General features: G+C 35.7%; 1 protein-coding gene and 1 long non-coding RNA gene across 3 annotated transcripts; both read right to left on the bottom strand.

The window, feature by feature from the left end:
• Window positions 1–971: 971 nt before the first annotated feature.
• Window positions 972–3,192, bottom strand: LOC133703502 (uncharacterized). Its single transcript, XR_009843895.1, has 3 exons — window positions 2,802–3,192; window positions 2,373–2,425; window positions 972–1,746 (listed from the first exon to the last, which is right to left on the bottom strand). It is a non-coding gene; the product is annotated as an uncharacterized LOC133703502 (long non-coding RNA).
• Window positions 3,193–17,651: 14,459 nt separating this feature from the next.
• LOC133680842 (uncharacterized) lies at window positions 17,652–22,629 on the bottom strand. Of its 2 annotated transcripts, none has more exons than XM_062103854.1 (5): window positions 21,411–22,629; window positions 20,607–20,903; window positions 19,924–20,106; window positions 18,716–18,934; window positions 17,652–18,304 (listed from the first exon to the last, which is right to left on the bottom strand). In XM_062103854.1, exons 1-5 carry the CDS (start codon window positions 21,867–21,869, stop codon window positions 17,897–17,899), a joined length of 1,566 nt encoding a protein of 521 aa, XP_061959838.1. In that variant the 5' UTR covers window positions 21,870–22,629; the 3' UTR covers window positions 17,652–17,896. The 2 variants fall into 2 exon arrangements, with proteins under 2 accessions (XP_061959838.1, XP_061959839.1); XM_062103855.1 differs by having other exon boundaries at window positions 19,924–20,103.
• Window positions 22,630–23,177: the final 548 nt, after the last annotated feature.

Here is a 23,177-nt window from a genome sequence, read left to right as displayed (position 1 = left end):
CATAATTGCCATCAAAATCTTCATTAAATATGATATTAAACCATGGATCATCCATAACTTTAATTACATGTAAAAAAATAAATTAATATGTTGCTAATAAAAAAAACTTCAAATAATTAAATATCATTCAATAAAAAAAAACTATCAAAGAGTTGGGGGGACATAATTTTTTCCATATCTGTAACGCAAAGAAAAAAAAAAGATATTCCACTTGCTTGTATCAAATGTAATTGAGAGATTTGAGAGGTTTATTATGAAGAAAGATAGTTCAATGAAAAATATGATACAAACATCCTTCTTTGTATAGAAAAAATTCAATGATGTTTACATCTCTTTCGTAATTTTTTTGCTTTCAACATAAGTACATTCTCACATGTATGAGCTGTAAAAGTAACATATGATGTTAAATTTACAGCTCATTTATGGGCTATATTCTGACATGTATTCTTTTCATTTGTATTGTAAATGTTAGTTTCACAGTTTCACGTGATTGTCCTCATTCTATTATTCATGATTCCTTGGCCCCTTTTTTGTTTACTTCTCATTCCATGACAGTTTCACAGACTCAACCAGTCGGGTTAAAAAACACCCTCTGAATGTTTTGCAATTACTTTCACGTGATTGTCCTCCTGTGAACCAAGAATTTCCCCACGGCAGAAAGGAAGAAAAATATAGCTATCAGACCTCACGGCAGAAAGGAAGAAAAACACCAACAGAAAGGAAAAATACAGCTATCAAAGCTCATGACAGACAGGAAAAAAACACCACCAGTAACTGCAAAGGGGGTTTCTAGCTTCTAACCAAACCAACATTCAGACCTCACAAGCTCATAGCTAGACCCAACTGTGGCAGCTGGAATATTACAAGAAAACAAGCCTTATAACAGGAAGAATCAAGCTCAGTTTTGTCACGGAAACAAATAATTAAGGTAAATGAACAACCAATTCCATCCAAGTGTCAACCATTTAACATTAAAAATCAGCAATTTCTCGTCCAAGTATGTTAACTCCTGAAAAGCAGTTTAATAAATACAACAGTAAAAATATTACCACAAATAGATATGCCCATATGTCTCAACACGAAATATGGAATAATACAATGACTTGAACGAACTTCAGCAAATAAAAACTACTCTTTTAAAAACTGTCATCACATTATTCTACAAAAATAAAGTAAACATCTATAAATACCGTAAACACTTGAACATAGTTAGTTAATTAACAGTTAAGAAAATGAAATCATACCATGTCAGCTAAGCACGTTTACTTTGTGTATACATTCATTGCAACCATCTCAATTTCTGTTGCTTATCACCCATACTGGCCCACATTTCTTTTTTCCTTCTTAAACCCAAATACTCCATAGCAAAGTTGTGAAACTCATCTTCAATTGAAACTCCAGGAATTGAGTGGAGCTCAGCCATCACCTCGCAAATACTACAGCCTTCGCGATCCACATTCAAAGAAGTGTAATTATTCTTAGTCAACATACTCTCAAGTAGTTGATAGCACCTTACCGAACACCAATTCCATACGTTTTCTTCTTTCTACCTTGGACCTCAGAAAGATCTCGTTCTTTTCTTTTGCCATTGCTCCTTGTGTTGCTGCTACTTGACATATTTATCCCTCCAACCATTTGAGACATGTCAGTCTAGAAATTTGGAATCCCATCCTCCTCCGAATCACTGCTTCCTTCTTCGAAACTAGCACGATCAACTAGCACGATCAATTTAGCTCCTCTAATTTGCTGCACATAATAAATAAAATTAATTAATGAAGGACCATGTATTGAAATTTTTTCGAAATTTGACAACAATAAAAGAAATTGTTAGGATGACGAGGAATTTACCTGAATTTTTTTCTTTCCACCACTAATCACTAGCTAAATCAACAAATATTCTTTAATCTTCAATTGAAGGCAGCAAAATCAGTTAGGCTTTGGAGGGAAAAAAAACCCAGGCTCATAAGGCAGCGGTAAACTATAGTTGATCACCATAATAGGGAAATGATTGTGAAAAGTAAATCTAAAGTTCAGCATCACCTGGGCATTTTTGCCAAGAACAGAGGATGACAAAAACTAATCGCTCGTTAAAGTAAAAGAATCAAGCAAAGCACATTATCATAATTACTTTTCCGGACCCTCGGCTAATCAGACCACTAATGGGACTACAACAATTTATAAACAAACGCTTGTAAAGAACTCATGAAGCAGCAGCAGTGTAAAACCTCATTCAACCAACTAGGAAACCGATTTCATCGCAGAACACACACATAATTAATCACAGTAAACAGAATTCATGAAGCAGAAAACAAAATAAATTAAGAGCTAATTAAAATAAATCTCAATATGGAGATAAGTCAGATTGAACTTACGGTTCTCTCTCTCGTGTGTGTTTCCCTAGCTGGTGTTTTTCTGCTACTTTTTTCTGCAAACCAGAAAAACAGGATTAATGAAGCAGCACACAAATTAAATTAAACAGATTTTTCCGAAGACTAGTTGTTTATACAAAGACAGGCTGATTCAAGCGCATACGCTACTTTTATAAGACTCCGCAAAGACAGTATTACCTCAATAGATCAACCAATCACAATACTATAGCATCGCTCACTCTCAAACACGAGCTACAACGCGGAACTGCATGCTGAAGTGGGGATCCTTTCAATTATTAAATTAACGCAATTTATGCTAGTCATCCTTTACCTCCTAGTCCTAATATTATTGGGTGAAATATGAAATGGCTAGCCGATTCTCTAAGAGTTAATTTCATTAAATTTGAAGACAAAGAAAAGGCAAGAACTTACGGTTCTCTCTCTCCTATGAAGTTTCCCCTGTTGGTTAATAATGCCTGCTGATTTTTTCTGCAAACCAGAACAATGGAGACCTCTCGGCACAAGTTATGAGCATGAAGGTGACAGATCTTCTTTGAAAGAAGAAGGGAACAGGGCAAATGATCTGCTGCGGTTTTGGGAAATTTTTTTCCAGATATGAACAATGAAGCCTCTCGGGTTGTTTTGGGAAATATTTTTGCAATAGTTTCAAAGTCTTTTGGCAGGAGACGAGAGAAGGGAACAGAGGGGAACGAGTGCTCAGATTTTGGGAAATGATTTTGTTTGGAAATTTATTAAAATAATATTAGTATAAAATATTAAAAGAAATTAAATAAATAAAATTTAAATTTTCAAAAAACATAATTTTAACCGCCAAACCAAAAACTGTCTTCATCTTGAACTCTATACGAATCCTTTTCTGGTATTCCATCAGTTAGATAATGCCAGCAAGGCTTCTTGTGTTGAGCAGAAGAAAGAAGATAAGAAATCCTTTCTCCCAAGCAAGAGCGTAATCATTGAAAAAATTAGCCTTTTTTTTTTAAATAATAATAATTGGCTGGCTAGATTACTTTGCAACTCGTTAAATTCAATAAAAAAAATAATTCAATTTATGCGATAGAATTTAATATTTAATAGCCGAATATAATTACTTTTTTTTTTCTTTTTTGGTAGACAGTTGATTTTAAGTTGAATTACAGTAAAATCCAGCACGTAAACGGACTAGTTTCATGTTTAATTCCATATGAACTCGGTAATCCTTCTGGAAAAGAATTTGAAGCTGAGAAGGAATGTATATTACTAAACAGATTCGGATAGGAATTCTTCATAATAAAAATCATATACATACGAACAACTAAGATGAAATTCATATACAGATAGGGCTTATCAGGTTGCCAAGACGGTTGAGTATTGGATTTTAAATATATCCCTATTATTAAGAAAATAAAGATATCTCAAAAATAAAAAATAAAAATCCATCTGCGCGCGTTCAAGGGAGGTGTGTGTATATATATATACAGTTCCCAAAGTCGATAGGAGTCAATATCCTTGACTTGCTGAGAGTTAATGTCGTCGTCCGGAGAAGAAGATTGTTCGCAGAGTCGTACAATGCAGTTTCTTGAGGAGCCAAAGCCACATGAGCAGCCTTCTTCTGTTTCCACTCCATCGACATCAAACCCTCCTGCATCACCATCGCAACCCCTGATTGCTTCGAACCCATCACCACCCCAAGCCCTGATGGCTTCTAACTCATCACCACCACCAGTGCCGCAGCCACCTACCATGAATCCACCGTTTCAGGCACTTTCTACCCCTACTCCACGTCGACCACGACCACCACCACCACCACAAAGATTTGCTAATTTTGAAGATAGCGATAGTTATTTCAGTAGTTTCCCACCTGGATATAGATTTCGCCCTTATGATCACGAGCTGGTGTTGCATTACTTGGACAAGAAGGTCAAGGGTCTGCCATTGCCTAAGAACAGGATTATTAATGCTGATCTCTATCAATTCGATCCCGAGGATCTTGCAGGTTTTATTTTCACTATAAATTAACCGATTGAAGTATTGATTATATTTATATATACATGTTTCAATTTTGATACTATAATTACAAATATAAATTTTATCTGTTTATATGAACAGCTCAATATAGTCATCATGGAGAAAAAAAATGGTACTTTTTCACGCCGAGGAACAGAAAGTATAAAAACGGAACTAGACCGAATCGAGCGGCAGGTGGTGGATATTGGAAAGCCACTGGAGCTGATAAGGGAATCACGTATGAAAAACGTGTTATTGAAGCTGGTAATAAAATCAGATATCAGACAACGCTTGTTGGACACAGGAAGGCGCTCGTTTATTATGCCGGAAAGCCTCCAAAGGGTGACAAAACCAACTGGATAATGCATGAGTTTAGATTGGATGATTCCCCGCTTCATGTCAGAAATAATAGAGACGACATGAGGGTACATGGATGTTCTTCTGTCTCCAATTGACATAACAGCATTTGCTTCTTCTTAACATGGTTATTAATCAGATTTTTTTTTCTTTGTTTTGGTGCAGCTGGATGACTGCGTTCTGTGCAGGATTTACAAGAAAAGTGAGAAGAGTAATACTAATACTAGTACCAATGTCAGAAATCGGCAAAGCAATGAGGAAAATCCTTTATTGACAATCGATGATGATGATGAAGATTACATAAACGATCATGATTATGATCCAAATCATCTCTCTGCTATAGAGGCTAGCTTTGCCGGGGAGATTTACGGCATGGTTACTAATTCTTTAGAGAATTCATTCCCGATACTTGATGAGTTAAGCCAACAACAGACTGGTACAAGCACATTCCCAGATGCTAATAACTTCTTTATGTTTCAAGATTCACAGATCCCTGGTTTGGAGGAGACATTTGGAACTCCTGCCCCAATGTACTCCGTTAATCCTGAAGACTGGTCATCCGAGCAAATGGGACTCCAAGATGAATTTCTGAATCCTACATACTTTTCTCCTTTTAATATCCCTGACCAGTTTTTTAACCTCTATTCTATCATGCCAACTAATCTTCCAATGAATCCTTCTCCTCTTGTCAACATTTGTCCCATGAACACTGCTCCTATTCGCAGCCTTCCTCCCATGAATACTGCCCCTTCCACTGGCGACCTTCCTCCCATCAATACTGATCCACTTGCTGCTCCCTTTCCTCCCGCAAATAGTCAGCCAACCTCGGAGATAATGAATGCTGCTCCCAATCATCCTGGAAAGCCACCTCAGCATCGATGATTAGTGTTAGGTTTTCTAGGATCTTGAGAATTTAGTTGATAGACAATCTAACCAATATGTAAACTAATTTTTTTGACAGATTTTGTATTTTTAGAGATTTATCGACATGGTTTAGGCGCATTGTCCAACAAAGTAAAATTTATCTTTCAGGTACCCTATTTCACAACAAAATCTGGACCAGTTTTAGTGAGATTGCGCTACTCAGATACCGTAGCGTCGGCGGCGCAGTGCATGGTAGTGAATCTAAAGATTATTTTTTTTATATAAATCAGACCCGGAGCTTTTATCGAATACCTTGCGGTAATTTTTATGATATATATTTTTTTTTAATTATTCTTATGTATAAAATCAGACCGGGAGCTTTTATCAAAATTGTTTGTTTTCCATTTGCATGGTAATCAACAATTAATCATTCTTATCAACAAGTAATCATTCTTATCATACATCGTATATTAATCCAGGCGTGTCCAAAAAGTTTCATAGTTCTGAATCATCAGGGCAGTAGATTGTAGAGCTAACTCCAAAAGAAAAACAGGTTCACATCACATGAACAACTTAACAAGAAAACTCCATAGCTTTTGAGCTCAAATTTCATTCTTATCATCAAGTAATCATTCTTATCATGCATCATATATTGATGTAGGCGTGTTCGAAGAATTTCATGTATAGTTCTGAACAGTTAGGGTAGTGGATTGTAGAGCTAACTCTAAGAAAAAACCGGTTCGCGTCATATGAACAGTCTAACAAGAAAAACCCATAACTTCTGGGCTTAGATTTTGCTGCACAATCCTGGACTTTTTGGATTTTTAACTTAATTTTGGTTTTTAATTATAAAGATTGATTTTTGACAGGAGTAAACTATGGATTATTTACAGATAAAGTACGAATTCTTATTTGAAAACTCTTGTCAACAACAGTTCTAGTTTTTTGCTTGTTGTCTTCGTCCGCCTGATTTAGGCCGGAGGAAGGGCACAGATCGATCCCCACTCATATAGATTTCGTTAATGGTTTCACCGTTCAAACGAGTGTGCAAGAGTGAGTGATCAAAGTGTGCATGCATGATTACGTACCTTTGTCTGTTTGAATCACAATTATTTTACGTAACAGTGGACAACTCCATGGGCAGACTTACAAGCACGGTAATTTTTCAAAAAAAATCACAGTATCCCTCCTTAATTTTAATAATTAACTCGAATTTGCCTACTTATTTTTAAACATTTGCCCCCTATATTTCTTGAAACTTTTGAATCTGTCCCTGGTATATCTTGATGATAATTGTGCTTGAAATTATCATTAAATGAATCACTTGTTAAAGAAATAAGCTTGTGCGATGATACCTTTAATTAAAAACGTTGTTTTATCCTTCTGTTTTCCTTACCAAGTGATCATAAACAGTCATGGGCTCAAAAATTGGATCGATATCCAAACACACTGCACGAGCTCGCCGCACCTCTTCGTAGGCTCAAGTAGCCCGAGCCTAGACGTTGGGACGCACCCAATGGTGTTCCTAAACACCATCCAAGGAGTGTGTTTGGTTCAACCTTTATTTTCCTTTCTAGCCTGATAACATACCGGTATATGTTTTAGGTCTATCTACGTCTTCTCCCATTCATGCAAGTGGAAATGACATTTTGTTTTATTAATACATATATAAAAGATATTTGCCATTCTTTATTAATATTTGTTAATGCATATCTAAGAGATATTCTTCATTATTAATACTTATTAATGCATCTATAAGAGATATTTATTTATTATATAAATCTTATCATATTAAAATTAATTTTCAACCCCTCAACTTAAGAAAGACATAAAGTTTAAGAATTATAAATATCTAGGTAAAAAGTTCAAGCTTTTTACATTAAAAAAACATAGATTCAATATAAGAATAATCTTGTTTTTAGAATTTAATACTCTTTAACATATTTATTTATCTATTTTTATAAGATTATTCATTTTATCATCGGAAAATACTCAAATTTCCCAAAAAAATAACTTTTCATAGGTATCTAATATAGTTTTCTTTAACTTACTATCCTTTTCTGTTTGTTTTTCTCTACTTCAGATACACATTATATATGGAAAAAGATGATCCTAAAGTGCAAGAAACATTAGTACTTTGTGTGTCCCTCTTGTCCTAATTTTCAACCCTTTCTATATTTGAAAAGATATAAAAAAGATGGCTTGACGAGTCAATATTTTTTCAATTTGCTTCAATCCCCTCTACGACTCCAACAACTAATTTGATATTTTGTTACTAATTCTTAAATTGACTTAACAGAAAAACAAATTGGATATGGTGATGGAAAAATTATATGGTATATCTCAGTTTAAAATCTTAATTGTTATGTGAGATCTTCTAGAATGGTTTTATAACATATATCTTTTAATTAAAATGAAATCTTTTTGAGTTTGAGATTCATATATAGAACTACTATTATTTCATGCTCAATTTTTAATTTAATTAAAGAATGAGGTATGGCCATATATATATATCTGATAAAAAAAAAAGCAAGTTGTGAATCATTAGTATAAATGTGACAGTTTCCTTTCAGAACTCATACCTCGTAACTCTTAATTAAGTCGATGTCCTAGCTCCCAAGAAGAAAATGATTTGAGATTTAACTACATTATGTAGTAGCTGTTTTTACACACTTGGACTTGTTTCCCTTCTCCTCTGTATAAGAAGGCAAGGAAATCATCTCCAACTGAAACCTTCAAAGTGCAGTTTTGGGCAATCAACATGAGGCCATAAAGAGGGTCTCTTTTGCAGTTGATGAAAGATTTACGGAAAACTCTAAATCTATCTATCTAAACGATTTTCCAATGAGTTGATGATATTGTCCAGTTTAGCATAGTCCATCTATCCATCTAAATGATCTCTCCCCCTAATCTTCCTTCTCTTCGAGCCATCGAGATTATCCAGTCTATCAAAACTTTCCTCCTGATCTCATTTTTGTTCAAAGCTGGCCATCGAGATTATCTAGCCTGACAAAACTTTCCTCCTGGTCTTATCCTTTCTATTCAAAGTGTTCCAACAGGCTTACAAAACGAATATGAAAGAAAACAAAGTCCGTAAAACAAATATTAGGTTATAAAACAAATATTAAGTCCATAAAACTTATCTTCACTTGAATTTTGTGACCATTTATTTTTAAATTTCAGAAAAACATTTGCTACCTCAGACTTAAACTTTAGGAAATAGACTCGTCACATTCTTGTGTAATCATCAATGAAAGCAATATAATACATGCTTTCATTTAAAGATATTGTCTTCAAAGGTCTAGCAACATCAATATGAATGAGCTGAAGCTTTTTTTATTACTCTTCAAGCCTTGTTATAAGGGAATAAAAGTTTGTTTTGTTTCCCATATTGACAGCAAGCACAAACTAAGATTTCTTCTTCTAGGTTTGGCATTCCATGCACCATCTTCTTTTTCTACATATGCACCAACATTGCTTGATGGAAATTCCCCAGCCTCTTATGCCACAATTCTATTTGATTTGTTATGTTTAGAAATGCAGTTGACTCGCTTTCCATCCAATCTAGTGAGAAGCATTTTCCTTTGATTTTTATATTGAATATTTCTAATCTAGCAGGATCAGAAATTGAGCAATAGTTATCTTTAAACACTACTGAGTAACTGTGCCTTTTCCTTTGATAGGAATATATTTTCCATTACCAATTCTGACTTTAAAATGATTGATTTGTCAAGTTGTTTGAACAAGCTTTCATCATTAGTCATGTGGTTTGTGCAACTACTATCAATGAGCCAGCAATCACTAGCTTATTTGCTAGCAAAGCAAGTAGCCACAAACAATTGCTCTTCATGTTGTTAATCAGTAACTTATGTTTCTCCTTCTTGCCAGTGAGTCTTTTTTTTACAAATCTTCTTCAAGTGTCCCAATTAATTACATTTCTTGCTTCTCACATCAAGTCTCCACCAACAATATTTCTGTAAGTGATTTGTTTGCTTACAATGTTGACAAGGAGAAAAGTTTTCGGTTCTTTTAATGTAGCTACCATCACTTTTATTATTTTTTTTGTATTTCTTTTTACCTTTGTCACTTTTCTGGACTTGTATTTTAGCTTGCAAAGCTCCTTCCATAGACTCCTCTTGCCTTATCACCCTTCTTTATTCTTGTGCCTGTAATGCATGCAACAGTTCTGCCAGAAAAATTCTTGACAAATCTTTAGATTCTTCCAATGAAGATATTTTTTACTCGAACCTTTTAGGTAAAGTTACGAGTATTTTTTCTACGATCCTTTTATCAGGAAGGTCTTCCCCCAATTGTCTTACTTTATTGACTATGGAAAGTAATCTGTCAGAGAAATCTTTGATTGTTTCTGATTCCTTCATCTTTTGTATCTCAAACTCCCTTCTCAAATTCAAGACTTGCATCTGGATTGTTTTCTCATTTCCATGGAATTCCTCTTTAAGATCATTCCAAATTTGCTTGGTCGTATCAAGTGTAATGATTCTTGGAAATATTGCTTCAGAAACAGCAGAGTAAAGACATGTTTCAGCTTTGAACTTCTTGGCTTTTTCCTTACAATGATTTTTTATTTGAGCTAGAGTAGGATCTATAGGAAGTGGTTGTGGATAATGATCTTGTTCTACAACATCCCAAAAACCACAGGCTTGTAATAATGTTTTCATTCTTATAACTCACATATGATAGTTTTCACCAATAAACATTGGTGGTGATGCAAGAGAATAAATGTTTGATGCCATTGAAAAAAATGATAAGAGGTTTAAGTGTTTGTATTTTTTGGTGGAAAAAGGTTCCTTACAGGTTACTCTCTTCACTCAAGCTGGTTCCTTAAAATCAATTATGCTCTGATATTAATTTGTTGTTTTTTGACAAAATAGAGACACAAAAAAATAAAGAAAACCAACAAATATAAAGGGTTGTGATGTGACTACAGAATTATAATATTTTTTATTAATTGAATCACTCTTTTATATAAGAGTATTGATAACTAATTGCAGAAAAATAATGACATGATTTAACAAAATAAGAGTTATTATGCAACAACTTTATTTGCAACTAACTTCCTAACTTGGAGTTAATCTTGACTCAATCTTTTCAGCTCCAAAGACCATTTCTCTAGCAGTAAATGAGTTAATCTTAAACATACCACTCAAATAGTAGCATTGAGCGTGCGCTATAAAGCTCGCTTTATTGTAAGAAGGTTCACACAAAAATGAAAGCATTGACTATTTCAAGACTCATTATTGTTCTATGCCTTCTCACCATTGTTGTTACTCGTAATTAGAGTCTCCATCAGATGAATGTCTAGAATACTTTCCTTTATAGTGATCTTTTTAACGTAATCTATATGAAACCTCCTTTAAATCTTGGTTGACAAGGGTAGAACATTGTTTGTTGACTCAATAAATATCTATACGGTCTTAAACAAGCCTCACAAAATTGGTTTCGTAAGTTCACCTCTGAGGTCCAAAACTTTGGCTTTAAACAATCCAGGACAGATTACTCACTATTCACAAAGGTTCAAGATGATTCTTTTACTGCCATATTACTCTATGTTGATGAAATGGTTAAAACAACAAATAATGAAAAGGCTATCAAAGATCTTAAGAGGTTTCTAAGCACTTATTTTAAAATCAAAGATCTTGGACCCTTAAAAGATTTTCTTGGGGTAAAGGTCTCTCAATCCAAGGATGGTATTGCCATTAATCGATGAAAGTATGCCGTAGATATAGTAGAGGAAGCTCGTGTACTTAGAGCCAAACCCGTCACATTTCTAATGGAATAAAATTTAAAATTAACCCCCTTATATCATGAACTTCTCAAAGATCCAACTCATTATCGCATTTTAGTTGGAAAACTGATTTACCTCTTCATCACAAGACCGGACATTATATACTCTGTCTCCACCCTTAGCCAGTTCATGCAACAGCCCAAAAAACCATACATTGATGTTGTACACCGTCTTCTATGATACCTAAAATAAACTCCAAATCAAGGACTATTCTTCCCTTCACTTGGACAGCAGAAACAAATTGGGTATTGTGATGCAAATTGGGCTAGATTCCCAACAATGAGATGATCAATCACTGGATAATTGCATGTTCCTTGGCAAAGCATTTGTGTCCTAAAAAAGCAAGAAGAAATCAATAATATCAAGATCTTTAGCAGAGGTTGAAGTACAAGTTTATAGCAACAGTTACATGTGAGCTCACTTGGCTGAGATACTTGCTGAAAGATTTTGTGTGTTGATGATCATGAGCAAGCAAAGTTGTTTTGTGACAATCAAGCAGCCTTGTATATTGCAGCAAACCTAGTATATCATGAGCAAACTAAGCAAATTGAGTTGGATTGCTGTACAATTCGTGAATGCATTCAAAATAGGGAAATTAAAAAGGTATATGTACAAACACGAAAACAAGTTGCAGATATATTTATTAAACCTTTGAGGTAAATGTTGGCATTAGTTGTACATTGATTTAGTTGAGAGTTTGTAGGAGAAAGTTTAGTAATTGATTTATTCCACAACTGTATAAGTCCTGTCTGTGGCAGGAATCCATAGTTTTCAAGAACACCCTCTTTGTGTATATATAGGAGCATTGTAAACTTAAAACATTAAGTGAGTGAATACAAATTGAAGAACTCTTTCTTTTGTAACATGGTATCAGAGCGATACATAAAAACTATTTTTGTTTTCCTTTAAATTATTGAAAGCTGCTATTGTAACAATAGCAACAACACAAAAGATGATGGCAACCCCTACTGATTTAGTGGAACAAAATCAACAAGGAACTACTGCTATCTTTGAAGATTTAACCACAAGAATGACTCAGGTTTTGGCATAAAACCAGACCCCGACATCTGCAGTGACATATGATACTGCTACACCGATTATTATCAAACTTAATGGAACCAACTATGCTATATGGTCCTAAATCGTCGAGATGTATATCTCAGGAAAAGACAAACTAGGATATATAAATGGTGATCTTCCACAACCAGATCCGAACAATTCTACATTCAGAAGATGGAGGATAAAAAACTCTATTGTAAAGGGTTGGTTGATCAACTAAATGGACCCCTCCCTATTTGGCAACTTTATTCAGTTTCCAACAGCAAAACAAGTATGAGAATCCATTGCTACAATATATTTTGATGGGAATGACAAATCTCAGGTATATGATTTGAAGAGACGGGTCACTCGAATGAGACAGAGCGGAGAATCCATCGAGTCATACTACAATGGTCTTCAAGGCCTATGGAGGGAAATCGACTTTCGCCGCCCAAATCCAATGGAGTGTGCAAGTGATATACATAAATATAACACCCTGCTTCAAGAAGATTGGGTTTATGTTTTCCTTGATGGACTAGATGATAAACTTGATAAAACCAGGAGTGATGTACTTCAACTACAACCATTTTCAATCGTTGAACAAGCCTATGCTTATATCCGAAGAGAAGGCACCAGACAATCAATCATGCTCACAACCAATGGTGGTCCTACTGCTTCAGTAATGGAAATTAAAGGGGGGAAGCTAGTCCACTACTATAAATGACAAAAGGACAAATAAGGTATGCAGCACCGGGGGGAGGGAAACCAAATTTTTTAAAGGTTAAAGGACGGACAGAGGGTGGAGGACATGGTTGTTCTCATTATGGGAACGTAAAACATACACATGAAACTTGTTTCAAGCTACATGACTACCTAGAATGGTGGAATGAACTCAAAGTAAAGAAACTAAAGGAAGCTAATGGTGGAACTGGACGGGCATCAATAGCATACGCAGGACCCCAACTTTTTCTTACTCTTTTTGTGGAATCAAAAGTAGAGACTTCTATTAATTGCAGTGATCAAGGTAACGATTGTTATTACAACAACTGTGCTTTTATAGTCTCTAAGGAACAGAGAAAAGATGACTGGATAGTGGACTCCGGTGCAACAAACTATATGACCTTTAGTCCAAATGATATTGCCAATCACACAGAACCAAGAAGAACGAGTATTTCTAATGCTAACTGGGTTATGTATCCAGTTATAGGGGCTGGAGCAGTGTACTTATCATCATCAATATCTTTACCTATAACTCTTTTAGTACCGTCTCTTACAAATAAATTACTGTTTGTAGGACAAGCTACTGAAGAATTAAATTGTATAGCACTAATGTATCCAACATTTTGCCTTTTTTAGGATATTCCCACTAAAGTGATCATTGGGCGTGGTACTAAGAGAGAGGGGTTTTACTACATGGATGATTTTAGTTCTGGCAGAGTCAATACGGTGAAACATTCATCCAGCACAAAGGAAAAACAGATTTGGTTATGGCATGCTCGGTTAGGACACCCATCATTCAGTTATATGAGGTAGTTATTTCCACAATTATTTTCTGGTCTAAATTATTTATAGTTTAAATGTGAGACTTGCATTTTAGCAAAAAGCCACCGTGTACCCTTCCCTATTAGTTTTAATAAAAGTGATGCTCCTTTTGCGTTGATTTATTCGGACATTTAGGGACCATCTCCTATCACCACAGTCCATGGTATACGTTGGTTTGTAACTTTTATAGATGACTGTACCCGAATGATATGGTTATATTTGTTAAAACGTAAGGACGATGTATTTGGTGTATTTTGTTCCTTTCATGCTATGATCTAGAACCAATTCTCAGCAAAAATCAGAATCCTGAGATCAGATAATGGTGGCGAATATGCAAACCAAGATTTTGTGCAATATTTTCACAAACATGGTCTCCTTCATGAATTCTCCTACAGCCAAACTCCACAACAAAATGACGTGGCCGAGCAAAAGAACAAACACATTTTGGAAACTACCCATGCATTACTAATTGGGGCACACGTACCTTACCACTACTGGGATAAAGCTGTAGTAGTTGTTATCCACCTACTGAATCGCATGCCTTTGAAGGTCTTAGAATTCAAGACTCTATTACAGGTTCTGTCCAATCATGCTCTCCATTATCATCTGTACTCATGCTTTCCCCATGTGTATTTGGATGTGTAGCATTTGTCCATCTACATAAAAACTAACAAAGCAAACTAGATTCATGTGCTGATCGGTGCATTTTTCTAGGGTATGGCATAAACAAGAAGGGCTATTGTTGCTCCAATCCTACCACAAAACGTAACTACATTACAATGAATGTTACATTCTCAGAATCTGAGAATTATTACTTATCATCAGTATCTACTTCTCCTCTTCAGGGGGGAGATATGGAAGGAAGAACAGAAGTGGTAGGACTGCCCAATTATAACACCATTAGTGACAGAAAGGGAGGTTGCGGGTGTTGTTGATCTTCCTGCAGATATTCTAGTAACAACAACACTAATGGTAGAAAGGGATGATACAGTGGATGATGTAGCTATAACAGAAACAGATGCGGCATGAATTGTTACAATAGACGATGTAACAATGCCAAAAAATCTTGAACATCACACGCTCAGCAGACAAACCCCTCTACTTCTTATACCCGACAATGATCATTTTTCACCAGAGAATATCCATAAGGTAACCTCTTCTACTCCACCTTTTAACTTTATTCTGGATACTCCTGTTGGTTATCAGTTACTTGCCAGGCATAATAGAGGTAATCCCCCAGCTCGATACTCACCCAGCACTGAAGGAAAACAATCACAGTATCCTATCTCTAATCATGAAACTACTCAAACCCAAACCTCTCAGAGACTTCACCGATAAGCTGTCTGCTTGCCATATCCCTCATGAAATTCAGGAAGCCTTGACTGATCCTAGATGGACATGAGCAGTAGAGAAAGAGATGGAAACACTAGAAAAGAACAGAACATGGGAACTTATTCCGCTGCTAGAGAGGAAGAAGACAGTTGGGTGTAGATGGATTTTCTCTATTAAGCACAAAGTAGATGGAACAATTGAGCGATACAAAGCAAGATTGGTAGCCAAAGGATACATACAAACATATGGAGTGGACTATCAGGATACGTTATCTCCAGTAGCAAAACTAAATACTGTCAGAGTGTTATTATCTTTGGCAGCAAATTTAGATTGGCCACTACACCAATTTAATGTCAAGAATGCCTTCCTTCATAGAGACCTTGAGGAGAAAGTGTATATGGACATCCCACCGGGTTATACCTCGTCCCTTACAACTGGAATTGTTTGCAGATTACAAAAGGCTTTATACGGGCTGAAACAATCACCACGTGCTTGGTTTGGCAGGTTTAGTATGGCTATGAAAAAATATGGTTTTCAACAAAGCAACTCTGATCACACTTTGTTCCTAAAACAACGACAGGAAAAGGTAACTGCCTTGATAATTTATGTGGATGACATGATCATTACTGGAGACGATACAAAAGAAATCTATAAGTTGCAGAAACATTTAGCTATTGAGTTTGAGATGAAAAGTTTAGGAGGACTAAAGTATTTCTTAGGGATTGAAGTGGCTAGGTCAAAACGAGGCATATTTCTTTCACAGAGAAAGTATGAGCTAGACCTACTAACCGAAGTAGGGATGCTTGACTGCAAGCCAGTCGACACCCCAATGGTTCAGAATCAGAAACTTGGAGATTTTTCAGAGCAAGTTCCAACCAATAAGGAAAGGTATCAACGACTGGTGGGCAAATTGATTTATCTATCATATACTCGTCCAAATATTTGCTATGCTGTCAGTATAGCCAGCCAATTCATGCATTGTGCAAGTGAAGAGCATATGGATGTTGTAGTAAGAATACTTCGTTACTTGAAATCAGCTCCTGGAATAGGGCTTCTATTTTCCAAGAACTATCATCTAGAGGTTGAGGGTACACAGATGTTGATTGGGCAGGAAGCATATCTAATAGAAAATCTACGTCTGGATACTTCACGTTTATTGATGGCAACTTGGTCATATGGAGGAGCAAGAAATAAAAAGTAGTTGCCTTGTCAAGCGTAGAGGCTGAGTTTCGAGGGATGACAAAGGGACTATGTGAACTGCTTTGGCTCAGAAGATTATTGTCAGAAATTGGTTTTGGTTCCAAATCAAGAATGAACCTATACTGTGATAATAAAGCTGCCATTGAAATATCTCATAACCCAGTTCAACATGACCGCACGAAACATATTGAGGTAGACATGCATTTTATTAAACAAAATCTTGAAGAAAGAGTGATTAATTTTCTATTTGTTAGATCAGAGAATCAGCTCACGGATATCCTTACAAAAGCCGTCTCCAGCAAAAACTTTCAGAGCTCTCTTGACAAGTTGGGCATCGAAGACATCTTTGTGCCAACTTGAGGGGGAGTGCTGGCATTAGTTGTACATTGATTTAGTTGAGAGTTTGTAGGAGAAAGTTTAGTAATTGATTTATTTCACAGCTGTGTAAGTCCTGTTTGTGGCAGGAATCCGTAGTTTTCAAGAACACCCTCTCTGTGTATGTATAGAAGCATTGTAAACTTAAAACATTAAGCGAGTGAATACAAATTGAAGAACTCTTTCTTTTGTAATAGTAAATTGACTTCCATTATCATCTAGGCAAGTTAAGAGCTCTTGACATTCACAAGTCAATTTGAGGGGAGGTGTTAAAGGAAGCAGAATTTATCTCTAATAAGGCAAGATATCACTGCACAATATGGTGTGCTAACATCTTAGGCAATAATCTGTCATTGTATATTAGCAGATTGATAGGCATTTATGTTGTAGATTTCCTGATTTAGTTTTCTTCCCTGTATAAAACTCTTGTATTGCAGAGATGTATATAATAATATACAGAAACAATCTCTTGGCTCACTTATCAACACTATTATTCAGTACAGTAGTTAAGGGAGGGGTTGAAGCTCATTAAATGAGTCTCCATTGGAAAAAAAAATCATATCATGCATCTCCATTTTCTTTTTTGGAACAATGTTTAATGCATATCATGGCATGAATTCTTCGAAAACATTTCTGCCGATGTTGATGAAATGCTCCTATTTTTTGCTTGTTTTTGTGTCATTTGCAATGGCATAGCTATGATCATGCTATTGTCACGTTGAAAGCCTCTACTTCTGTTTTTGTATCATAAGTGCACAAGGTGACGCACATGAACTTGTGTCAAGCTAGATTTCCATATGTTGGGAATTCAATTTATCATCTTAGCAAATGAACATAGTTGGCAAATGTATAAGAAATCCAATAACGAAAACCTAAAGGAGCTGCAAAGGTAATTCATGGATCCCCACAGACTAGACATGGACTTCTTCTCTAATTCCGAGTGCTGAATTTTCTGAAGTTTGGCTTGCTCTTACAGTCACTGTAGGGGGGAGGGGGGGTTGTTGAATTTTCAGAAATTAAACTTTTCCTGCGCAAGGTAGTGCAAAGGGAAAACTGCTCTACTATTTTGCCTCGCCAAGGGAGATGAATTTCCAATATCTCTGAAAGGAGAGCGTTTCGGGGCATCAAGTCCACCGGTGCAGGCGTGTGGCTTTCTTCTTCCATCACTAAAGGCCGCCTTCTGCTTGCGACAATCATCATTGCTATTGCAGTTTTCCTTTAAGCGACAAACCAATACTCGCTTCTCCGTCTCATTTGGAGCGTCCAAAGAAACCGATGGTAAATTTTTAGACCTTGATGTTTCTTTAGCACTTGCCTTCCTCAGCCTCTCGAGCTCAACATGAAGCACAGCTACCTGATTTTGTAGCTCATTTTCCTTGGCTTCAGAAGAGAGGGCTTTCAGTCTCCACTCTTGCACCTGTAAAAAGCCCCATTGTTAATTTTTGCATAAATGCAAAATGAAAAATTGACAAGATTCGGATCAAATGTTCTCGGATAAGCCTTTTACTCTTAACGAAAGGACCTAAAGTGCCATTCTATTCATCTCTCACGGGCTCACTGATTCATGAGCTATCAGCATTCGAAGACAAAAACTAAAGAGGCTATTATTGGAGACTGTTCACATTTACTTTTGTAATCCAGACAGTGATAGTTGGATCTTTCCGAATGTTTGATGTTGTAGAAATGCAAACTTTGAGGGGGAAATGTGTTCTATAAAACATTTAGAAATAGCCAAAATTGTTCCATTGGGTGGACTCACTGACTAAGAGATATATATAAAGAAAGAAGCAAAAAGGAAAAATAGACGACATAGAGCTTGGTTTCTTACAGCAGAATTCAGGGATTGAATCTCAAAATCAGAATCAAGTGCTCGATCTTCCCAAAAATCTCTAGAAGCCTGCAGCTCTTCCATCTCTTTCCTGACTTGCCCCAGAATCCCTTGCATTTGGGACCATTGCTCTGTCTCCGCCCGAACTTGCTCGATGACTCTCCGCAATATAACCTTGCAGCGCCCAGAGCATGCTTTCTCCTCACTGGGCTTTGTCTCCTGCAGGAAAAAGTTTTCGTCAACTTTCAGACAACCACCATTCATAGAGCATTTGATATTAAAATCCTACGAAGTCAGTGAGCTGACTCAGTTTTTTCTTGTCATTAAATAATCTACTTCACTATCTGACATGTGTTTCCCAGACTTTACTGAAATCGATAACTTTTGTGTAAGAGTGTGTTTATTTTTGTCTTTAAAAAATGCTTTTGAAAATATATAAAGTAAATCGTTTTGATTTTAAAAACATTTTTTAAAAATAATATATCATTTTAATATATTTTTAAATAAAAAATATTTTTAAAAATAACTAAGATTATAATTTTAAACACTTACTTTTAAGTTGTTATACCTTTTAACTTGTAAAAAGATCATAAATACAATTGGTTAGATATAATTTAAATAAAAATTTATTATAAAATTGAGTCAAAATCTTAATTTAATAAAAAGTTAAGATTTTTAACTTCCAATTTAAATTACATATATTCTTTAAAAAAACTGATTTGAATGTTTTTTAGTAAATATACCTCTAATTTAAATTCATTTTAACTTATTTTTACCATGAATTATTTATGGAAAAAAAATTGAATTATAACTTAAAGTCAAAAATTATTTTCTATAATTAATGGAAAATAGGTTAAAAGAGTGTGAATGCGTCACTTAGATATTGTTTTGAAGCCCGAGGCCGACTTGTATTTTTAAAAAATTTAAATTTAAAAAAAAAGTTAATTTTTTTATATTTTAAATTGTTTGATGCGTTAATTTTAAAAATAATTTTTAAAAAATAAAAAAATATTATTTTAATATATTTTAATATAAAAAATAATTTAAAAAACAATACAGAATACACTACCAAATGTATTCTAATCTATAGCCTTTCCTTTCACCGTGCTAGGTTTGCTCGAGAATAGGAAGAGAACAGAAGACTATTTCCCTTCTGTGTAATATCGCGGATTACGAGGAGGGTTTCAGATTTAACAGTGGAATTTTACCTTGCATGGTTCTCTTGTTGAAGATGAAGGCATATCGGGAAACTCTTTTCTCTTGGAAGTGGAGGCAGAGGTGGTAGCAGAACTGCTGGCTGTAGAGAGCATCGACCCATACTCATCTTCCATTCTCTCTAACAAGCTTCCATTCGACAATCCCTCCATTTTCCTTCTCAGCATCTCCATCTGCTGCACATTGTTTTCTTGTAGAAATTAGCCATATGCACATGCAATGTTAATTGTGACATGATATAGGAAATTATAGCTGCATTTCTTAACCAAATAAATGGAGAGAAGACCTACAGAAAACCCACTAAAAGTGATCCAAAATAATAATTAAAAAAAGAAGTAATTTGTGCTGTGTTCCTCTGTTTTCTTGGCAACTGAACAGGCATATGCCAGACTCTTTGCTTCAAGAAAACCAGAGCCACATTGATCCAAGTGATAATTGAACTTTTGAGACAGGAAAAAACTCAGCTCGGCTAACTATAACAAAACAAGTTGACTTCATACGAGTGAAGTGTTCATTCGGAATCTAAACAATGGAAGAACTACTAGATTTATTTAGTTGGTCTTCTTCCAACAGAGAAGATAGTATGACAGAAAAGGCCTTACGCAACTCAAACGCAGATGATTAGATGGTATGGTGATCAAATCTAATAGAAAAAAGAGGACAGATTAAATATTACATTGCAACTGTGATTTGAAGAAGAAGTCTCATAGGCACTGCAATTTGTTTTGATGGACAAGCTTGCTTCTGCCATCTCTTGGATCTCCTTAACACATATCTCGTCCGATTCTCCTCCGAACTTCTCTAGCCGTCTTCTAAGAATAGATACCTGTCTATCTAAATTACTACACTTTCGACCCTCTAAATCCTTAACTCCTGATCTTCTTTGCAACCTCTCTAGCTTCTCAATCAATTCTTGAATCTCTTCGTCCAATACCATTCTCACATCCTTGCCATCACAAATCCCTTTTCTCACCTACAAACAAATCACCAAACAAAACTCAGAAGAAAAAAGAAAACGGTCTTGTACATTTAAACAATTTAGTTAGCCCCTAAATTATGTCCTTTAAAAAACAATTCCTGTGTTTACTGTTGTTTGGTATCCATTACATTTGCCTTGCCCATGTTTTCTTGGCTTCCAGACAGAGCACTCTGTTTGGCTGCAGAGAGGCTGTCACAAAACTATTCAAACTAGATATAAGGCCTAGTCAACATTAATCAAGAACCTGACTCGGGAAGAGAGAATAAAAAAAATCTAGACTAATAGCTGTGCTAAGCTTGCCTGAGTTGAGGCAGACTTAGCCTCAAGTCTCGAGTCTTTTGCTAGAATTTGTCAAGAATCAAAATTATGAACTCTCATACCATTATGTATTGTTGTTTTCTTTACCTTTAATTTTTCAAGAACCAATCACATCATTAAAAATGTTAAGAATCCGAACGAAAGCAGCTACTAAGATTATGAGTTGATGAAAGAATTACTAACAGAAAGCAGAGCTCGAACTGCAGATCTTAGAATCCTCTCCATTTGAACCCTTCTTCTCTCCATCTTCTTGACAGCAATCTCCCTTTCCATCCTTAACAAATTACACTCTGCCCTCAACATCTCAGCTTGGAACCTCCACTTCTCCTCCTCCATCACCACGCTTTCCCTCTCCTCCACTCTCTCCCTCCTCTCCTCCTCGAGGCACTGATCACCCCTGATACCACCAACCATCACAATTGGCATAGCCCCTCTAGCAAACCCTCTTTCTTGATCAAACAAAACTTCTAACTTCCCCTTCTTGTCTCTTTGTGAACTTGGCTTTGCAGCATTGGACTTTGGCACTTGTTTCCTGCGAGGCCTGCGAGGTAAATGGAGGATTCTTGGTGTTGGTTGGGCCGGTGGGTATTGCCATTTTGGCCTTCTTGATGTCAATGTTGTTATTGTTGATACTTTATCCATGCAAGAAACAACGGCTACTTCAGTCTCTCTTCTTCTTCTTCTTCTTCTTCTCTTCTTCTTCTTTTATTCCTTCTTGGTTTTGATATACACTTTGGTTTATTGTCAAAGATGGAGGAATTTGAAGATTTGAACGCAAATAGTACTCCTACAAGCTCATAACAACTTCGCGTTCTATTGGTGGATGCCGGGTAGTGAGTAGGAGAGAGAGTTTGGAGCTCTGAACAGAGATTTTTTAGACCAACAACTTTCCTTTTTGGTTTGAAAATTTACAGGTTGTTCGTTTGTTTTATTATGTAGGAACTGGCCTGCTGGGAAGTGGGTTCTAGTTAAAGTAATAGTCTGGGGCTAGAGAGAGAGAGAGAGAGGAGTCGGAGTTTGGACTATTGTGACAGAGATATAGTACTCCTGCTAAGCCTTGATTTTGATTGAGAATTTGAAAAATACTCTCACAATGGTTCATATGAATTGTACCGAAAATGTACCAGCTTGGAATTGAAGAGTGTGATTATCGACTTTTCAGAGGAACCCAGAGAGATCCTGGATGATTATTGACTGCTTACACTATAGGGATTTTCTATTTGAAAAGCAGAGGCTCATGGTAAATGCTTTTTAACAGGCAGGCACCAAATCTGTATGATGCTAGCAACCATCCTGTGGGTTCAAACTTGAAAGGGGTTAAGAGAGAGAGGAGAGAAGTCAAGACTACAGGCGTGCAACCTCGTTATGTGGAAGGAACAGAGATTTCAAATGAAAGCTGTGCTGTGAGTGTTTCTTTCTCCTCTGCTCCTCCTGCTGCCTAATTTATTTCGTTTTCTTGGACCTTGTTTTCTTTTAGAAAACTGAGATGGACATCTAAGTAAATATATTTTTATATTAAAATAATATTTTTTTTATTTTTTAAAAGATATTTTAATTTCAACACATCAAAATAATCTAAAAATATTTAAAAAATAATATCAAGTTAAAAAAAAAAACAGTTTTTATAAAAACACGTAATTTTAAATGGAAAAACATGAATTGACAACACATCATGCAAATCAGATTTGTGAGAAATAAATGGTAACGTTCAAAAACCTTCACAGAGAACAAGGGTGGGGGGGCAGAGCAGTGTCTAGTTTAGCTTCACATTGGAAGATGATTATATTAATCAATATGTAATTAAAGCAGTGCGTGCCGTTAAAGTTCATGTGTTGGTTATTGTTTAATAATTAGACTGATTCTGTCGTTCGTATTTATTTATTTATTAATTGTGGATTCTGTTCCTCAGGGATGATTTTCAAGACTGACAGCCTCATTCCTCCGCCCTCT

The sequence above is a fragment of the Populus nigra genome, chromosome 1 (assembly GCF_951802175.1).
Source record: "Populus nigra chromosome 1, ddPopNigr1.1, whole genome shotgun sequence".
NCBI classification, from domain to species: domain Eukaryota; kingdom Viridiplantae; phylum Streptophyta; class Magnoliopsida; order Malpighiales; family Salicaceae; genus Populus; species Populus nigra.
This window is presented reverse-complemented; position numbering and strand designations above follow the sequence as displayed.

Excerpts from the sequence above, each read along its gene's own strand:
- LOC133680842 (XM_062103854.1), bottom strand. The coding sequence starts at position 21,869 with ATGGATAAAGTATCAACAATAACAACATTGACATCAAGAAGGCCAAAA. Across the intron at positions 20,904-21,410 it reads CAGTTCGAGCTCTGCTTTCT|GTGAGAAAAGGGATTTGTGA; the intron begins GTTAGTAATTCT and ends ATTTGTTTGTAG. Across the intron at positions 18,935-19,923 it reads CAACAAGAGAACCATGCAAG|GAGACAAAGCCCAGTGAGGA; the intron begins GTAAAATTCCAC and ends TTTTTCCTGCAG.